The following is a 20,803-nucleotide window of genomic DNA, read 5'->3' as shown; positions in this document are numbered from 1 at the left end:
GAGACGGAGAAGAGGGAGAGGCGAGACGGAGAAGAGGGAGAGGCGAGACGGAGTAGAGGGAGAGGCGAGACGGAGAAGAGGGAGAGGCGAGACGGAGTAGAGGGAGAGGCGAGACGGAGAAGAGCGAGAGACGAGACGGAGAAGAGCGAGAGGCGAGACGGAGAAGAGCGAGAGGCGAGACGGAGAAGAGCGAGAGGCGAGACGGAGAAGAGCGAGAGGCGAGACGGAGAAGAGGGAGAGGCGAGACGGAGAAGAGGGAGAGGCGAGACGGAGAAGAGGGAGAGGCGAGACGGAGAAGAGGGAGAGGCGAGACGGAGAAGATGGAGAGGTCTTCACCTGTGAAGGTCCATAGCAGGTCCAGCAAGCTTTGGGGTAAAATCTTCTCAAAGTTGGCCAACAGAATAACGCAAACCTGAAGGCTACCCTTAACAAGAAAGGACTAAGGGCCAAGGTTTGAGTCTTTAATGCAGACAACAAAGGGCCGATGGGACGGGACGGGATGGGCCGGGCCAAATGGGTCAGCCATAGACCCTCTGATCCCTACACCACTAGTGATTCCAAAACTACCCACCAAGACAAGTATGGAAATGGGGGTCCCATTTGAATTTAGAGACCCCCATCTCCCGGGTTCTGGCTCCAGGGGATCCGCAGAGACCACAACGGCTGCCCCCCCCGTTACTCTGATAACAGCGAGCGAGCCGGTAATAAATGGGGCTGGGCTGGGACCGCAGTGGCTTTAATTCCCTTTTTAACAGAGGAAAGCGTCTTTTTGTTTTGTGCGGAGGATGTGTGTCATTATTTGTAAGCTTTGTCCGAGGCGGGTGGAGACGCAGGAAATATCTAAGCGTATCGTGAGCGGAAAAAAAACGCAATAATAAGAAATAGCAAGATGGGAAGACAGAAAGACCGCCAGGGCGAGATCTAAAGAGGCGACCGACAGAAAAGGTCCGGCCCGGGATGAAATCTCATTTAAACTGATTTTCCTACAGCTGGCCATTGGTCAGAGAGAACATTCCGGGTCGATCCTTATTGAAAAAGGAAATTGAGAATGGATTAGGGGTAAGTGGGGACGGCGCTACTTATATAGTCTGTATATACCGTACATACGCAAGGCAGTAACCCGCACTGTTACAATGTAATTGTTGAATTTATTTATATTTAAATTATATCATTTAATTAATTTATTAAAGTAAAAATACCTTTTTAAGATCCAAACCCCCTTTTTTTTATTATCTGAAAAAGGAAGTTACTCTTTAAGGAGAGGAATGCTCAATAATTTCCAGAGAGCGTACAATCTAACATTACGATTTACCCCCCCCCTCCCCATCTATTCACATGTTCCATATGACACGTCCTGCGTGAAAGTCTCAGCATTGATTTAAATACGGAACCCTGAAGTGGAGACGTTATATTATATATTCTATATAATGTACCGTTACTAATGCTGCTTTATACCAGGAACGGATTGGGATCTCGGACTCCCGCGTCGTCGCGTAAAAAAACACACAATGTGTCTAAGATGTTGGCAACAGTTTTATTTTTGGGCATAATCGCAGGGAACATACAGGTCCTTAAATGCTTTAGCAGTGAAATGCGTTGGGCACCCCAAAAATGTCTTACAACTGCAATAAATGTATGACTCATTTTGAACACGTATTTATTCATTTCCAGTGAAATCCGGGCCAACGTTCGGGGCGCGGAGAGGGAATGGCAGCGGGCTGAGATGCACGCGCCTGCCCGGCTCTTCTCCGACATGGGAAACATCACAGAGGACCTCGTCGAGTCCAACGTCACCGGCTGTACCATCGACCACACCATACACCAGACGCTGTTCCCCGTGGTGTACGTCACCGTCTTCGTCATCGGCCTTCCAGCCAACTGCTTGTCCCTGTACTACGGCGTCTTGCAAATCAAGGCCAGGAATGAGCTCGGGATATACTTGTGCAACTTAACAGCGGCCGACCTTCTCTACATCTTCTCTCTACCCTTCTGGATCCAGTACGTTCTGCAGCACGATAACTGGACGTACAACGAGGTCATGTGCCGGATCTGCGGCATCCTCCTGTACGAGAACATTTACATCAGCATCGGATTCCTTTGCTGCATCTCGGTGGACCGCTACCTCGCGCTGGTCCATCCCTTCAGGTTCCTTCATCTCCGGACGATGAAGGCGGCTGCCGTGGCCAGCTCCATCATTTGGCTCAAGGAGATCATGACCAGCTACTTCTTCTTCAAACACGGAGAGTTCAGTAAAGATCCCGACAGCCACGTCGTGTGCTTTGAGCATTATCCCATGAAAACATGGGAGCACAGCATTAATTACTATCGCTTCCTCGCCGGATTCCTTCTCCCCCTCTTCCTGCTGCTCTTTTCCTACTGCCGCATCTTTAAGGTGGTTCGGAAGAGCCAAGGAACTCAGACGAAGAAGAAACTCCAGATCAAGCACTTGGTTCTCAGCACCGTCCTCATCTTCATGGTCTGTTTTGGGCCATACCACGTCTTGGTGGTCATCAGAAGCTTGTTCGAGAAAGACTGCGGGTTCGCCGCGAGCATATTCAACTTTTACCATATTTCTTTGCTCCTCACCACCTTCAACTGCGCGGCGGATCCGGTGCTGTACTGCTTTGCCAACGAGAACACGTACAAAGACTTCGTCAGGCTGAAAGATTCTTGCTTGGCTCTGTCGCGGTGTCAGAAGGTAGCCAAGGGCTCCTACGAACTGAATCGCGTGGAGACGACTAGCGAAGACATCTGCAGGTCCAAGCCCGTACCCTCTAAGAGCGAGACTTCTGTGCTGTGTGAGAACAAAGTTTCTGTTACCGAGTCACGTGGAATCGGAGCTGTCCATGGACAAAAGTCTGACTGTTAATGAGTTTCCAGTGCCCTCCATTCAGGACGGCGACCTCTGGCGAGCAGACCCCGCGGTATATATAGTTAGTATCAGAACAGGGGTTTTGTGAATATTCTTTAACACATTTGGTGGAAAACAATTCATTTTCTGTTCTATTTTCTTAAGGTTCCAACATAGAGTTTTACTTATCCAAATCTCAGCCAAAAGCAGCGGCATATTTTCTGTATCCGCAGACGCATTTCGCTAACGAATCAAATCATTAAAGTTAACGTTTCACGATCAACTTCTTTTATTGCCGCAAAAAATATTTATTTTGGTTCTTAAAATGCGTTATTTACAGTTTCCACAAACTTTTATTTTTTATTTTTTTTTTTTAAGGAAAAAGGTGGTTCTAACTATAGCTATAATATTCCGGCCGCGGAAAAGCGGACGTTTAATGCGCACTCAGAGAGAAAATATGGGGAATTAGAGCCTCGTCTAACGTCTGCGGTAAAAATAAAGTGCTTAATGAGATAAGCCACATCGGTCTCTGCATCAAGGAAGCAGATGAGGCAGGCAACATCCAGCCTGGATAAATGTCTCAGTAATAGGGCAAAAACACATCAGTATCTAAGGAAGGATCCGGGGCATCTGGATATCTATCCCATAGAGCACCAATTGAACCCGGCCAGGCTCTGCTTTAGTCTATAGAGCCCATCTGTGGAAAAGCAGGTGAGGGAATGGGGCTATATTGTTGAAACCAGAGCAGCCCAGGGGGGTTTATTAGCAAGTGTAGCAGGGCCCCATCCTGCAAGAAAAATCTGTATACTCTGTTGAGCCAGGGATATCATCTTTCTATGAGTCTAAGGACAAAAGCAATCGATTTCGGATAAATATCATTTTTTATGCCATGGACCCCAAAACTGTGATATATATTATTTTCAGCTGATTATACAGAAGGGGTTGTGAATCAGTAAATAATTGTTATGTGCGGCCACCCCTTTCGCTTGATTATATTCATTTTTTTTTATGATTTTCATTTTAACACATACTACAGATACAAGGGAGTAGGGGGGGGGGGGGGATTCATTAAACCCCATTTGAATCACATGGTAATTTATGACGCCGATGCGCAGAATTTCCGGGCAGGAATGACGTTACATTGTGGCCTCGAGAAGTTTCTGGATCATCTCGGAATGCGTGTTATAAAACGGAAGCCCGTCGACTTCCATGGCGAGGTCCCCGGTCATCCCGCTGCGCACTCCCTGATCCACGAGGACTTTCAGCATCTTCTCTTCCTGTTTGCAGTTAAATAAGTTGCATGTTGAAATGAGTAATATGTGGATTTACGGCGTGCGTTAAGGACTAGCTTTCCGTGTAACCTGCGCAGAATCGGATTAGTCGGAGGTCATCCGTCACTTTGGGGCAGATGTGGTATAAAAGCTGCACGCGGGGTTTTGTCGATGGCGTGCGGCACATATTATTGGTTGAGAAGCTTTAATGTATTTTCACTGCGTCTTTAAGATATTGTAAGCCCATAAATTCACTGAATGAGAAATATTATGTATTTTGTATGTTTTCTAATAATACGAGAGCCGTTGTTTAAATAAAACGATTTCAAGCTGAACTCCAAATTTATCTCAACTGTAACAATTCATATTATGATGTTTCAAAGGAACGGCAGAAACGCGAATCTCTTAACATATTTATGTGGAACAAAAAAATTGACGAACTTTATGCTTTTACTAACATGAAAACTATAGAACCTGCCGTCAGATCGGCCCCCATCCGGCCCCCCGTCTGGTCGCCCGTTTCTCCTGCTGTAAAGACTCGGACCTTAATCAGTCGTTGGTCTCGTCTTCATTCAGGAGCCGTATGTCTATCCCATGCATGTTTAATACCCTCACCGTATTACCCTCTACCACCTCTGCTGGGAGGCTGTTCCATTTATAATACACTTTTAAAGTGAAGTCTTCTTGTTAAACTCATAAGGGACGAATATAACAATTTGCTGACATTGCTCGTTACCTTATCGATGGTAGGAAGCGCAGCAGTCCAGACCTCGGCCCCTGCAGTCCTGGGGAATCCCACTGCCTTCCTCAGATAGCGCTCATGAATCCCACAGGTATTTAGGAGGTACAAAGCACACGATACGGCGTATCCTCCCCAGTTAGACACCCCTAGGAAAAGAGTGGCGGCCACATAGATTAATATGGAAAAGTACTGAGTGCAGCCGGATTCACGTAAAAGAACAATTTAAAAATACAGAGCTGTGATTCCCAAAATTTTTACCCCTTTTGCACTGGTGATCGACATAACAATAGAGAAGCGATAACTTAATGGGGAGGAATAATCATGCAGATCCTGAGAGCAGGCTGCTCATGTGGTATTCACATAAGGCGGGTTCTAATACATATATAATGTATCCTTTACATGGGGTTAATTCAGTGTATATCAATAACACATCCGATTTAAACGCAACAAAGGGATGAAATGCGCGAGACTCACCTGCAATAATTGCAAAGTCTGCAGCCACGTCGCAGGCGATGGTGTCTCCATTCGTAATGTGTTCCTTCACCGCTTCTTTTACTTTGCCCATCCCCAGTTCATTCCCACCGTCTCCGATACCTTGCCAATACAAAAAAAAAAGTTCCGCAAGTCTGTGAGTCCGAGGGAAAGCTGCCGGAGAATTATTGTTTGTTGATTTATTTTATTATTATACTTTATTTAAAAAGCGCCGGCAGATTCTGCAGCGCTGTACAAAGAAGAAAATGCTATTTATATGGGTCCATCATATGCTGTAGTGCTGTACAATGTACAAACATAAATGTTCAGAATGTCTCAGATGGAGCTCTAATGCAAACCGCACAGGGGCGAGAGAACACGATTCACTGGAAAAAGAGAAGATCCCAGATCTTCATTGAAGAAGAAAAAATATATATATATTTTTTTAGTAAATTTCACTCCCAGACCTGGCAGCGGATAAAATGGTGTTTTAATAGTTTATATATTTTAAATAGCTTATCCATATTTAACACATTTCCTTAGATATTTAGGACATTTAAACCGTCTGTTAATTGGTTAATTACACTTAATTCGATATTACCTCTAATCGGGCTTGCACTGACTTACAAACCTACCCGTTGTCGTGATGCCTCGGATACGCTGGGCAGCCAGGAACAGATTATCAATGGGATCCACCAAATGCTTGATGTTAATTTTCCTGGCGTTGTAATAGTTACCGTCGCTTGCCCGTCCTGCCCGTTCAATAGCCACCAGGTGATCATACCTTCCAGGATGCAGACAGGCCAAAGAAATACGTGTTAACGATGGGGAGAAACGATCATAGCCAAGCTGACAGTGTACCTCTAGGCCAGGATTCTGAATTCAAACAGCGAGCAGCCAACGGGAGATACTAAGAATTCCCATCTCCCATTGGATACATAGCTACACCCAGATATACCATAAATCACTATAAATCACTAAGACACACAATGTACCATAGAGGCGGGATGTTCTAATTATACAATTATTACTTATTGGTTTAAATTTATACATTTATAAGTCGCGGTCACTAACCTCGGCTTTTCGGGATCTCCGTCCTCGCACAGGAATCTCACAGGCGAGTCCGCAGACTCCTCTTTGTAACATAACAGAGGCACAGGGGATTTTAACACTCCTAGGGCAAAACAAAACACACAAAGAAACTTAGCACAAAGCCCACTGCCTTCAGGCGCTACAGCCGGTCACGGTTCTCCCATCTGTTTCATATAAAATCCATGCGTGAGCTCAAAAGAAAATACAAAAGTTGTCTAATTAAATCACAAGTAGATAATTACACCTAACGCAGACTTTAAACAAAATATTCAGTAAGGAGAGGTTTTTATGTATCCCAAATTATTCTGACGTTTATAAATGTTCTGTTGTAAAAATGAAAAGAACTGTTACCAAATAAATAATAAAACAGGCTGCTACTAATAAAAAAAACACAATTCTGTTTTCTGACACGGTAAAGTTTTAGTGATTGTCGGTGGGCTATTAAAGGGACGCTCCGGGAGTCGTACGTCACCTTTATACGAATGTAAGATTCATGAGAATCTTCTATAGCAGGCCGTCCAACCTGCGGCCCTCCAGCTGCTGCAGGACTACATCTCCCATAATGCTCTTTCAGCTAAGGGGCTAGCTGAGGAGGATGGGAGATGTAGTCCAGTAGCAACTGGAGGGCCACAGGTTGGATGGCCCTGTTCTATAGGGTAGCGATTTCTTATTTTTTTTCTTTCAGCTAGATAAGAAATATTAAAGTACTTTAAAGTTCTTAGAAAGACCTTTAATACACATTCTTCGTTGGACGGAAATCCTACTGTACTTTAAAAGCTGCCTAAACAATTATTATTATTCTTTATTTATTTAAATAGCGCCAACAATTTCCGCAGCGCTTCTTACAGTTCCTGCATTCAAAGGGTCTGACAAACTGGAGCAACAAATCATGTAATTATATATATTATAAGCAACACACATATACATTACCCTGCTGAACCGCACTGTCGAGAATATTTTTGTTTAGATCAATGGCACGCTCATCTGTCACAATGGCAACCTGTTTCCCCAGGGCCTGCAGCATGGCGGCCATAGCGATAGCGCCGGGAGGGCCGTCGGTTTCCTCCGGCGGGTTGTGCTGAAAGTGAGTGGGAAACCCGGTGGTTATAAGGGCGGATTTGGCGTGAGACAGCGAGAGGCTGGACTTCAGCAGCTCCTCCGGGATCAGAAGATGCTTTATCCCCCGTTCGCCTGGAAAACAGAATTTTTTTTAGCAATCGGTGAGGGTTAAATCTCTCTACGGTCTTCTATGGCATTTCACGCGGTTTAATATCGTTTTTACAGCTTACTTAACTACTACTTTGTGATTAAAAATGCATTAAACGCCAAGTTCAAAAAAAAAAGCAAGTAAAAAAAAAAAGCTAATGATTAAAAATAATAAAATAAAAAAGAGACAGTTGTGCTTACGAGAAAGAGTGTGTACACCAATAGCGAGGGGCTATTCCCTCGCTGCGTGTTAGCGTGATATAAAATCCCAGGAGGATCTGCAGCATGATAAGGACCCATTTTGGGGATTATTATTATTTTTGTGTTACCTGGATCTACGCCGATGATTCCCTCCAAGGCCCGGATTCTCTGCGCTGCCCGCTGCGATACCAAGCTGAAGTGTGCGGGGTCACAAGAGATCCGGAAAACCTCTGGAACTTCTTCGGGCCGAGTAACCGGAGCGCCCTCGCTTTCCACATCCGTGACAAACATGCAGCCGGGAGAGTGAGTGAAGGCCAGGGGCGACTCTGAGTGAAGACCACAAAGACGTTTTACATGGAAAATGTAATATTGAAATCTGAAAAAAGTAAATATTCCCTGTTTTTAATTAAAATTCCAGCTTGTTGATAAGGTTTCGATTGGCTGTGAGGTTATACGTACTGCAGCTACTAACAGCCTCCACGCCGGTGACGCCGCACGCCCAGAATACAGGGACATCGTCTGGATGAAACCGTACCGGGTCTCCAAAATCTGTTTTCTGGAGATCACGTATCCCGAGAAAGCCTAATATAGACAGAAAGTTACTAACTATTTCGATGATACGTTATTAGAGGACGGGGAGGCAGGGGAATATCTCTTTTTTAATTTGTTGTATGACAGATCTGCTTTACACATTACACCAGATTTACTTACGCCATGGTGGGAAGTGCCCAATGAGGCAAGGAACATATAAATTAGCAATTTAACGGTTTGAATAATTCTACTGTAATGTGACTTCTCACCTTTTTTGTTTTTACCCATAGACCAGCGTAAACTTCTATTTACACATTACATAAGTGTACGTAAATATTTTAGGTCTCGGAAGAGGCACCTGAAGTCAAGCAGCAACCGGAATATTACATCTCAAAATCTCATACAATCCCCATTCATACTTTAACCATATTTTATATATATATATATATATATATATATATATATATATATATATATATATATATATAATATGGTTAAAGTATGAATGGGGATTGTATGAGATTTTGAGATGTAATATTCATATATATATATATATATATATATATATATATATATATATATATATATATATATATATATGAGCAAACCAATGACAATAAAAGTCATGGGCATCTCGTGCCTTTAATTCACTAACAGACCTGGGCAGCCGATGTGAACAGGGGCTCCGTGGCAATGTGTCAGCGGTTGTGTTGCCTTTACCGCGGCATCCAGTTTGTCCAGTGGAATCGGTCTCATGGTGACCACAAGATTGCAAGAGAACTCGCCAACGGACGAGCAGCGGATGTCTGTCTACGGGAAGAGGAAAAGTACCGGGAGTTAGAAAAAAAGCAGGTATAGTCTATAAAATGATTCTTAGCCCACTTTATTAATCTATCTGTACCCCACTCAGGGTCCACATCTCAAGTGGGCTGCATGCACACGCAACACAAACCACCCAGTGTGCTTTAAAGAAGAAGCAATTCCTTGTAGAAGAAGGATATCGATGCCCAAGTAGACCTGATCCATTGGTACCAACTACATTCTATTTATACCCTGAGGATATCATTACAGGTGGGCAAAATCTTTTGCCAATAAAAATGGTGCAATTCAGCGCTGGAATTTCTGCCCCTTCACAGGCACCTGCATTCTTTTGGAAAAAATCAAGAGCTTTTGCAGAATGTCCCACGGACTAAATGTCATTTGTCAACCAGCTCTAGCCTCAGACACCTACCGAATACATGCTGACGTTGCGTTGCTGCTCTACGTTTCTCACCGGGACTCCAAATCTCTCTGCTGCGCTTTCGAAGGAGAAGCTGCAGCCCAGGTAGAAGGTCACCATGTCCTTCAGCTGCTCAGAATAACTCTCCAGGGTGTTCAGGCTCCCGGAGAAGACTCCGTGTAGGTATCTCCTGTATTGCAGGCAGTCTGTGCTACAAAGTAAAGCAAGTGACCATAAACACTACATTCAGATACAACAAAAATTATTATAGATGTGGAGTAGATCCCTGCGCGGGACAGTTTCCCGCTCCCGCTAAATCTCTGACCATTACCTCCCGCAACGTGTGTCTTCCACTCCCGCCCATTAATTCACTCATTCATTCCCTCTTCACAGATACTCATTCATTTCCTCAAGCACGCATTCTCATTCATTCAAACTCCCCCACCCCCGTACCTTATCTGCAGATTTCCCGAGCACTCCCGCAAGGCTGCCTTCGCACACAGCGTCTCTTCTCCCCTCCCAACCGGAACGGAGCAGAGTCGTAAATTCGTGACGTGACGTAAATTCACGTGACTCTGCTGGGTTCATGGGTGGAACAAGAGAAGAGACGCTGTGAGGGAGCAACGCGAAGGCAGCCTTGCGGGACTGCGCGGGATTACCGGCTCCCGCCCACAACTCCCGAAAAACCACCTGCACCGGCAAGTTTTTTGACGAGTCCCACGGGACCGGCATCCTGATGCTGTCCTCTAGTGTGGCGTGTAAAATCAAAAGCAACCTAAAAAAAACTAGACCTTAAGTTTTTGCCAAAGAATGAGAAAAAAAATATATAAGCGCTCAAACATTTAGGATAATCATTCCTTCTACACCCCAAATAATATTCAAATTAAAACTAGTGGTATAGAAATATTGATTCAGATGCTACATGCAGGAGAACATTTGGCTGAAAACCTGAAGAAATCTAGTCCGCAGACCTTAAGCTTTTGCCTTAAGGTGAAACATTTTTAACCCCTTAATGACAAAGCCCGTACATGTACGGGCTCAAAATGCATTGATTTCAATGGGTATAGGGACCGCCCATCGTCCTTAAGGGGTTAATGAAACTAAAAACCTTTAGAAACTCATTCCTGATATGTGATATGGAAGGTGTGATTTGGAAGCTATATGCAGGAGACAAATTAGTAGAAAATCCAATAAAATCTAGACCACGGACCTCACGTTTTTGCCAATAAAATCTATACTATCCCCCAAAAAATTAAAAATGTTTGAAATACTTAAAAACTTCAGAAAATCATTCTTCCTCGAACCCAAGTAACATGCCAGGTAAATGGAGTTGTCTGGAAGGCCTGGAAGTTACATGCAGGAGATGATTGGCTGAAAACCTGACAGCGGACATTATTTTTTTGCCAAAAATTTTTATATTTTAAAAACTCAAAACAACCATTAAATCATGCCTCATAAACTCCGCAGTCTTGATTATTTTTTCAGGTTTTCCGGCAAATAACTGAAAAGGTTTGATATCGGAGTCCTTTTTTTTTTTGGAAGCTACCTGGGGGAACAGATTTGTCCGAAATCCTCCAAAAAAATCTAGACCCTGAACCTTACCGTTTTTTAAGAAATTAATTTTTAAGAAATGATTGCTTCTGAGACCCAAATAACACTTCAGTTAAAATGAGTGGCGGGGAACGCTTGATTTAGAAGCTACACGCAGGAGACGATTCAGTAGAAACCCCCAAAAATCTAGGCTCGATTTGGAATCTTCCCGGCAGAACCAAATTGACTGAACACTTGAAAAAAATCTAGACTGCTGGCAAAAAATATTGGTTCGGGGCCACGTGTATTCCTTGGGTCATCTCTGACCTTTAACAACATTAATGCCAATGCAGACGGCAGATGCTTACCGTATATCGGAGTCCTTGCTCAGCGGAGGGCACTTCCACTCCCCTGGAGCACTCCGGTATAATAAGGGGAGAGGGCCATGATTGGCCTGGCAGAATTTCTCAAAGTCGTCCGCGAGGGATTTGTGTATTATCACCACGTTGGCTTGAGTGTAACCTTCAACGGAACAAAAAACAGTCGGGTTCAGGGCCGGCCCTACAATGGAGCTTACTGGGGCAATTGCCCCAGGCGGCACTTCAGAAGGGGCGCCCCAAGCGTTTTTTTTTTTTGTTTTTTTGAAGCGGAGGAGAGAGAGAGGGGCACCGAGTGGTTTTCGCTTACCCGCTCGGCGCCCCTCTCTCTCTCCTCTGCGGCGAGTTTCCCTGTTCGGTCTCGGTGCCGGCTTGTAATGCAGAGCGCAGGAAGTGACGCGAATTTCCGGCGCTCAGCATTACAAGCCGGCACCGTGGCAGCACAGGGAGACTCGCCGCAGGACTGTTTAAGGGTAAGTACCGGTGGGGGGCGGGTAGATAATGCCGCCCCCCCCCGGCGTCGGCAGGGGGCGGCATTTTAAACTTCGCCCCAGGCGGCGTTAAGTCTTCGGCCGGCCCTGGTCGGGTTGGTTGTGATTCTCTCTGTAACTAAACACACATGACCCTCCCCGTCGTCTTGTTGGTAATCCAATGTCTATCTCCCCGCTCTGTGACTCTCTACAGATTGCGGAGTGGAGACTGGAAGCCCACCATACTTGCCACCCCAGCAAAAAGCACCTTCACTCAACCAAAAGAGTTATATTCTAGGAGTATCGGTCAAGTTTAAGAAACGCTGATTTTCGTTCACATTTAAATCACGTTTTCTGACGTTTTACTGACTCACTGGTTTATATCCCAGGAGTCTCAGCATTGCCTTACTTATACATTCCTTCTTTAATTATTGTTACGTTATGAGGAGTTTGGACCCCAGACCAAGGTGCGCTTCACCTCCAGCACTGCGAACGAGGGAGGAATGCTGATAAATATGCGTCCGAAACCATACAAAACTACATTTCAATGCTGGTATCATCCACATGAGAAAATGTACTCGTATAGCTCAAAGTTCCCCGTACAAAGGAGTGAAATGTCCCCAAAAACTGAAAAACTATTTACATATATATATATTGTAATACAGATTATACCATATATATATATATATATATATACACACACACATATATATATATATATATATATATATATCACATGCACATGTTTGGTGAAAAAGCTAATTATTAAGATAAACATGGCACGTAACCATGAATTTAATAAAGTGACCATCACCTGAAGACATCCCCGATGTATTTGTCAGGTTAACTTTGTTGTATCGGATTAACCCTCGCACAGCCGCTGGCGTAAGGTATCTGAGTCTCTGAAGGGAAAGCATACTATCGACCTGCGGGGAAACAGAGACGTAAATTCCTGCAAATTAAAAACCACCTTTCACACTCCTGGAGGGAATACATCATTCTACGCACATTATATGTAATCATTTTAGGTTAAAAATACTTCTGTATTAAATATTAACATATTTTGAGAATATTCTTAAAATAAACAAACATTGCTAAGAAGACATGAAACAAAACGAGATTAGATTATCGGAACAATGGATGGTTTTTTTCCATTAAAGGGTAATTTATTCACTCTGATATTATGTTATACAGTTAAACAGACTCGCCATGAGCCCAACATGTCTGACTTGTCTGCGGTTATTCACATGCAGGACTCTGAGGGCCAGGAGGATCTTCCCGAAGCTGAGGTCTCCCACAGGTCCCTGTCAGACTCCCAAAGGAGCGTCGGCTCTGTCCCTCAGCGGCGAGTGGGTGGAAGGGCAGAAACGTCCGCTAGTACCCGGCTGTCTTACCTCCACGTCTGAGAGGGACTCCATCATGCCCCGTCAGATATGTCTCTGCCCAACGACATTTACCTCAACTAACAGGACTGGGATCGGGGCTCTAAAATGTTAATTGTTAACCGGCTGGTTAAACATTTAAATGAAGATTCTCATTCACTTAACTAACAGGTCACTTTGTGTCCTAAAGTCACAGAGGTAGTAGAAGACTACTGTCCAGAAAGTGGAGGAAAGGTTCCCAAAGCCGGTCCTTAAAGGGACTTAAATGTCCTCATAATGTTCTTGCTCGCTACTACGGACATTTGCCTCCTGAAATCTGGACGGTGTTTGTGATGTCACCCGGTTTCCTCTGAACCGGAAGTACCTTCGACTACATGTCGTGACGCTTTCCAAGGCTTTCCTTCATTGCAATTTAGCATCATGACACTGGATACAACGTTATTTCAATGTTAAACACCCTATTCACATGCAAGGCTGGAAGCGCCGCTAACGTACCTGAGAGGCGTGTGATTGGCTGTGTAACTGGTCCGTTCATTGCGTCATCCGTGTTCTCGCCGCTCCTGAAACACACAGTGACATCAGAACTCAGATACTTCACCAGCCGCTTCTGTCAACCAGACCGAAACTAGAAATTCTTACTGAGCGGCCCTTTTGGATATAATGATATACCGTATTTGCTCGATTATAACACGAGGTTTTCTCCAGAGCAAATGCTCTGAAAAATACCCCTCGTCTTATAATCGAGGTCGTCTTCTAATCAGACCTCATTCTGCTGGGGCCAGGCTGCTTGCCGGTGCTTTGGTCGCGAGCAGCGGCTCTTCTAGCAGCAGGAGAACAGGAAGCTAGCAGAGTCCTCACATAACTCTACCCCCCCCCTCCTTCCTCTGGGGGCGGGGCCAGAGAAGTTGCTCGCACAGCCGGCCCCCTGCAGAAGTCCGCGAGTGGGAGATCTGCAGTTCAGGTAAGGGGGTGGGGAGGGTTTTTGTGATTAATGTGTGAAGTGTGTGTGATTAATGGAATGAATGAGTATTTAAATGTTTGTGAATGAGTGTGTGTGTGTGATAGTATGGATGTGTAAGGGGGGTGGTGGTGGTAGCATGGCATAGGGAGGCTGTACTCACACTCCTATCATCCCCAGGTTCCAGCATGTACTGGCTGCCTTGGTTTGATAGGAGTGAGATTGCTGTTAGCAGTTATATATATATACCTCCAGAAATGCCTTTTAACCCCCTATATGCCACTCTGCCCCATGATATGCCTTTTAACCCCCTATATGCCACTCTGGCATATAGGGGATTAAAAGGCATATCATGGGGCAGAGTGGCATATAGGAGGGTATAAGACATTTCTGGAGGCAGAGTGGCATATAGAGGGTTAAAAGGCACATCATGGGGCAGAGTGGCAAATAGGGGGTATAAGGCATTTCTGGGGGCAGAGTGGCAACCCTGGGGGCAGATGTGCATAACGGTGGGGGCAGGTTGGCAAATAAAAGGAAATAAAAATATATATATTTTTCTCAATCATAGCTTTTATTAAATATGAAAATATTGTTTACATGAATTCATATTTACTGGTAAAACTTTTTTTCCTATAGGGTAGTCTTATATTCAGGCTTTTTGTTTTTTTCCTAAATTAATATTTAGATTTGGGGGGGGTCATCTTATAATCAGGGTCGTGTTATAATCGAGCAAATACGGTATATCAGCTCAAAAGTCCACCATTCCTGCCAGGAACTTTGGGTCAAAATACCATACATCTAGATGACCGTTCATGGGCCGGGTTCCCAACTCTTCTATCTGTATGTATTAATGTATATATGTTAAGTATATGCCGCCCCATTTAAATTGTACGGCGCCGCGTAATTTGTTGGCGCTTAACAAACAAAAGGTAACAATCCTTAAATATTTTGATAATAAAGTCACTCACTTACAGACAATACAAAAAAAACATGCATTTTGGCCCACAAGTGATGTCTCCCTTTTGTACGGCGCCAGAGAATATGTAAGCACTTCGCAAATGAATGAAAACATGAACTTCTTGAAATCCTGTGATGTCACAGCCGAGCACTCCAACTCCCATGACGCAAAACCACATATCGCAATAAAATCCAGACTTTAGTAATAAAGGCTTAAATCTCAGACATTTGGATTCTAGTTTTATAAACACAGAAACTGTAAAATACTAAGTTTTATATCGTTTAAAACAAATGTATACATTCAGATACTTTGTATTACTCTATTATTGTAACATTTATAGGTATTTGAATACAGTTTGGATAAACTATTAAAACAATATTTTAGAACTCTAGGACTAATGAGCTGAGGGGTAAAGGTCACCCTGCAGCTGATCGTTAAATGGAATTTAAGTATTTTGTAAAGAAACGGGGATTATGCTGTGTCCAATACACGGCAGATATGTAATTCATTAAAGGCTGTTCATCCAGACTCCTATTAATATAAGGCAGACACAGACCGCAAGAAGTAACAAGTCACATACAGATTAGCAGCAAGTTCCATACCAGCCCTGCTGACCTCAGAAGGCAGACATCTTGCACCAATAAGCCTCACAGTGGACAAAAACTACATTTCCCATCACCCCCTGGGAGCTGTTTAATTCTGCGCTCCTGGTGCCCTCTGCTGAAAGAACTCCATATAATATTCAGCCATCGAGACTCTGGAAACGTGTTTTTTTTTGCGTTTAACTTGACACTACTTATCTTAGTCTAAAACTGGAGGGTCAGAGGCTTAGATGCAATGGAGGAAAGTTTGATTTCACTGAGCAGGTGGTCGATAAGTGGAACTGCCTCCCAGCAGAAGTGGTAGAGGGTAATACAGTGAGGGTATTAAACATGCATGGGATAGACATACGGCTCCTGAATCTAAGACGAGACCAACGACCAAGGTTTGAATCTTTACAGCAGGAGAAACAGGCGACTAGACGGGGGCCGAATGGGGCCGATCTGCTGGTAGACTCTAATCTAATGCCAGGGGGCTGTGAAATTTCTACATGTTCTTCTAAGAAACAAAAAAGTAGAGAATTGGAAAAGCATCCTGGGAAGCCCGAAACCAGGAAAAGGGGGGCTGAAATTTTTTTTTTTCTTCTATCACAGCGCAGGCATTGAGACCACAAAAAAAATAGTTTTTTAACTTAAAAAAATCTCCAATAACAAGCTGTTTCTCCGAGCCCAGCGGGAGTCGTAACTGATCCCTGTAAAGCCGGAGCTGTGGATGGGAGACGCGCATGCTGCCAAATCCCTGCGGGGCTGGAAATTAGGCCAATGAAACAAAGGACTGTCCTATATTATTAACCGCGAGGCGCAATTTGTATAGACAAAGCCAGCCGCAGCAGGAGAGCGGGCGCCGATGATCGCAGAGGCTATATCCATTTAATCATTACAGGTGCGATGGCCCAGGACAATGTATAGATTATTACAGGGGAAACTAAATATTAATGCAGATCAGAAATCCTTGTCTTTAATTTGGCGACCTAAATTAAAAATAACATTAAAAAAAAGCATTAAAATATACATTAAAAATCCAGGGGGAATTTCAATGTTTTATTTTTATGATTTCATGCCTCTCAACTGTCCCAATTAGTTCGAGACAGTCCCGACGTTGCCACTCGATCACGCTTTTCAAGACAGAGGTAGAGCTCGGCGGGATTCGGAACAGCAATCCCGCCATCCCAATCTCATCCTCCGGTGTCTGAGACACCCGAGAACGCGTTTGAGTGACGCGCTACTTCCCAAGCCCCGCCCCCCGGTGTGCCGATTGGCCGGGGGTAGAAGGTGTAACATGTAATTCGCGGCGTGCCATGACGCAGTGGGGTGTTCTGTTCAGTGTATATAAACGTTTCCGTTTAAATCTTTGGAATAATGACCGTAACGTGTAGGTTGTGAACAGGAAGCTGCATCAATACTCAACAGGAAGTGAAGGGCACAAAGTCAATTTTCTTCCCCCAACTACCTGAAACCAGCACAGGCTATTGCGAAATCATTACACACTCCTGACATGTTAAACACTCTTTCATTTATTCCTTTTTCAGGCTTTCTTTGCCATGCGTATTTTCAGAATGAAGCTAAATTTTAGTTCATTTATATTTGAAGGGATCTGGTGTTTCTTTTTAGAGGGGACAGGGTTGGACGGAGCTCACTATGTAACCGTTTAAAATAGAGAATGAAATGAACACTGTTTGCTGGTCACTGTGCGGAATTTTGATCCTGGCTCTTTAGCCAAGATGTATCGGGTTACCTTTGCCGCTTATCCCTTCTACGAGCGACACGTGAACGTCCAGTGCTCCTGTCTGACAAACACGCGGCGGGGCGAGAAACACGCGGCGGGGCGAGAAACACGCGACTCTATCTGTCTCTGCACAATACTTTTAAATTGTGTCTTGATGTCGTCGTGCAACAAAAAAGAAAGCTCTAAATGCCCACAGCGTGCCGGGTGTTATATGAAAACAGAACCAGCAACACTGGCTGAGGATGATAGGAGCTCAACGGATTGGTTTGAGATGCCCCTTAGGACCCAGCTTTTGCATCCCACCAAGCCTCACAATGCCCTATTCACTATCCACTCACCTGTGTGTGTCCTCCCCAGATGCCCCACTTTCCTCCTTGATGCCCCTTTCCTAGGAGATTGCTGGGTATGAGGGTATCACCTAGGGGGGAGGTGATATCGTGGAGCAGGTGTTGGTGCATTTCTTTTGAGCAGAAATAGGGATAGGGAAAAAAATTGGCACAAAGTAGTGGAATCAGTAGGAAAAGTCTTGTTAGTTGCTATGGTGACCGCTCCACTTTTATCCCTTTGCGCTAGAATGTCATTTTATTCCTAACCCCTTTGTATTATACTTAATGTTATTTTTCATTCGTTATGTAGAAAAATACATCAGCTGCCCGGCGCCAACGTCCATTATATAACTCCTTACCTCTAAATAGAGACGTTCATTTATCTATTTTTTTTTACCGTATATTTTTGTAATTTCCTATTCATTATATATTGAAATGTCGTTTCTCGTTCTTCCACAGACAATTCTAGAAAGGGCCTCCAGTTCTCTGCACGCTGCCATAAATTATCACTTAAACCGGCAAAAAAAAAAAAAAAAAGATGTCTAAATTTAGGTTTTTTGAAACTCAAACCTAAACCACGTGTTTAACCCACTGTGAGCCAGCGACAGCCTACCGCTAGAATTACACGAATTAAAGGCAAAATCTCTCGGCCAAATTAAAAAAGTGAAATTAAATGAGTGTTTAATACTGGAAAAAAATAGAAAATAATATAAGTCTGCTGACATCATAATCTTCATTCTTCATTACTGTGTCTGTACACTGTGATTATATTTTAGAAAAGTTTTTTTTAAATTTAGATTTCAATTCACTACAAAAATAATCAGCTGTAGGCGCCAGCAGGGATATATACTCCAGGAAGAAGAGACCGATGTGTCAAATATATTTAGAAAATAACTGAAAACTTACTTTTAAATTCAATTTCATGTTTATTTTCATTGCATTTCAGTCTCCAGCATATAAATAATAAATGATAAAATAAGGACACACTTACCATTCTATGCAAATGGATTCATTTTAGGACTTTATTACGGGAATGATTCTAGGCCCTTCTTGTTGCCACTCTGTCCTGCTGCAGGAGAGGGTGGCCTTGACATTAAAGCGGATTTCCCACCGTTTTTTATTCCTAGTATCAGAGTAAAAATAAGTTTTAAAAAACATTGTGCTGATTTTTTTTTTTTTTCATACTGCCTGTGGGAAACAATACAATGTCTCAGTCTTAATCACCCAGCCAGACACTCTGACTAAAGAAAATCTATAGAGGAACGGACTTCATTAGCATCGCCATAAAGCATCAGCTCAGTGTGGTGTTTGAGCCTGGAAAGTCACCTGGAAAGAGCGCTGGGGGTTATATTACTGTATACCGCGCTGGGGGGTTATATCACTGTATACGGCGCTGGGGGTTATATCACTGTATACAGCGCTGGGGGGGGTTATATTACTGTATACAGCGCTGGGGGGGGTTATATTACTGTTTACCGCGCTGGGGGGTTATATCACTGTATACAGCGCTGGGGGTTACATCACTGTATACAGCGCTGGGGGTTATATTACTGTATACAGCGCTGGGGGTTATATTACTGTATAAAGCGCTGGGGTTATATTACTGTATACAGCGCTGGGGGGTTATATTACTGTATACAGTGCTGGGGGTTATATTACTGTATACAGCGCTGGGGGGTTATATTACTGTATACAGTGCTGGGGGTTATATTACTATATACAGTGCTGGGGGTTATATTACTGTATACCGCGCTGGGGGGTTATATCACTGTATACAGCACTGGGGGTTATATTACTGTATACAGTGCTGGGGGTTATATTACTGTATACCGCGCTGGGGGGTTATATTACTGTATACAGCGCTGGGGGTTATATTACTGTATACAGCACTGGGGGGTTATATTACTGTATACAGCACTGGGGGGTTATATTACTGTATACCGCGCTAGGGGGTTATAATACTGTATACAGCACTGGGGTTATATTACTGTATACAGTGCTGGGGGTTATATTACTGTATACAGCGCTGGGGGTTATATTACTGTATACAGCACTGGGGGGTTATATTACTGTATACAGCACTGGGGGGTTATATTACTGTATACAGCGCTGGGGGTTATATTACTGTATACCGCGCTGGGGGGTTATATTACTGTATACAGCACTGGGGTTATATTACTGTATACAGCGCTGGGGGTTATATTACTGTATACAGCGCTGGGGGGTTATATTACTGTATAAAGCGCTGGGGGTTATATTACTGTATACAGCGCTGGGGGGTTATATTACTGTATAAAGCGCTGGGGGGTTATATTACTGTATACAGCGCTGGGGGGTTATATTACTGTATAAAGCGCTGGGGGTTATATTACTGTATACAGCACTGTATACAGCACTGTATACTCACGCAGCGAGTCTGCAGAAAAACAGCACTGACAAAAGGCGGGAATCTGTTATATAAATATATATATAGATAGCAAAAATTACTAGCCAATAATCGCGCAGACACTGCTTCGATAGACCAATAAGTAGCTGGCATGCGAAGGGAGCCTGGATGACTTTGAGCAATGAAAGGCAGCCGTGCTCTGTTGACGTTTGCATAGCCCCGCCCCTTCTCGCAACCTTGGAGGTTGCAGTCTAGGGAATCTCCGGGGCGAGGGTGCGTCTGGCCCCGCCCCCCACCGAGTTGCAGCCAATGGGCGCGCTGTGTGTGTAGTGACAGATTAGGTAGTGCCTGTTCTCTGGGTGCTGGGTTGCGCCGTGCCGTGGTGCTTGGGTCCGGCGGCGGCGGCGGCGGAGGAGGTATTGGGCAGTGCCCGGGCAGAAGGGAAGTCCTCACCCACACCCCTTACGAGCTACGGTACACAGTCTCCAGGCTTCCGCCTGTCAGGGC

General features: G+C 44.1%; 2 protein-coding genes across 2 annotated transcripts; one reads left to right on the top strand and one right to left on the bottom strand.

Moving 5' to 3' along the window:
• Window positions 1-1,753: 1,753 nt before the first annotated feature.
• On the top strand, window positions 1,754-2,869 carry LOC149273583 (G protein-coupled receptor 68-like). The gene has a single exon (XM_089506128.1). It carries the CDS (start codon window positions 1,754-1,756, stop codon window positions 2,867-2,869), a length of 1,116 nt encoding a protein of 371 aa, XP_089362254.1.
• A 1,118-nt stretch (window positions 2,870-3,987) lies between these two features.
• On the bottom strand, window positions 3,988-12,857 carry LOC149273582 (D-glutamate cyclase, mitochondrial-like). The gene is made up of 12 exons (XM_089506120.1): window positions 12,776-12,857; window positions 11,483-11,636; window positions 9,597-9,795; window positions 9,025-9,175; window positions 8,294-8,416; window positions 7,963-8,160; window positions 7,358-7,618; window positions 6,410-6,509; window positions 5,971-6,119; window positions 5,339-5,458; window positions 4,859-5,010; window positions 3,988-4,128 (listed from the first exon to the last, which is right to left on the bottom strand). Exons 1-12 carry the CDS (start codon window positions 12,783-12,785, stop codon window positions 3,988-3,990), a joined length of 1,758 nt encoding a protein of 585 aa, XP_089362246.1. The 5' UTR covers window positions 12,786-12,857.
• Window positions 12,858-20,803: the final 7,946 nt, after the last annotated feature.

This window comes from Sceloporus occidentalis, unplaced genomic scaffold (assembly GCF_023333645.1).
Source record: "Sceloporus occidentalis isolate IW3139 unplaced genomic scaffold, rSceOcc1.0.p SCAF_365, whole genome shotgun sequence".
In the NCBI taxonomy this organism is placed as follows: domain Eukaryota; kingdom Metazoa; phylum Chordata; class Lepidosauria; order Squamata; family Phrynosomatidae; genus Sceloporus; species Sceloporus occidentalis.
Note: the sequence above shows the minus strand (reverse complement) of the source record. Positions and strands in the feature narration are given on the sequence as shown.

Bases quoted from the DNA above. Each gene is read 5' to 3' on its own strand.
- LOC149273582 (XM_089506120.1), bottom strand. The intron at 8,161-8,293 runs GTACGTATAACC...GTCTTCACTCAG, and splicing joins GGAGGCTGTTAGTAGCTGCA to AGTCGCCCCTGGCCTTCACT. The intron at 5,459-5,970 runs GTAGGTTTGTAA...TGTATTGGCAAG, and splicing joins CCGAGGCATCACGACAACGG to GTATCGGAGACGGTGGGAAT.
- LOC149273583 (XM_089506128.1), top strand. From the start codon at position 1,754: ATGGGAAACATCACAGAGGACCTCGTCGAGTCCAACGTCACCGGCTGT.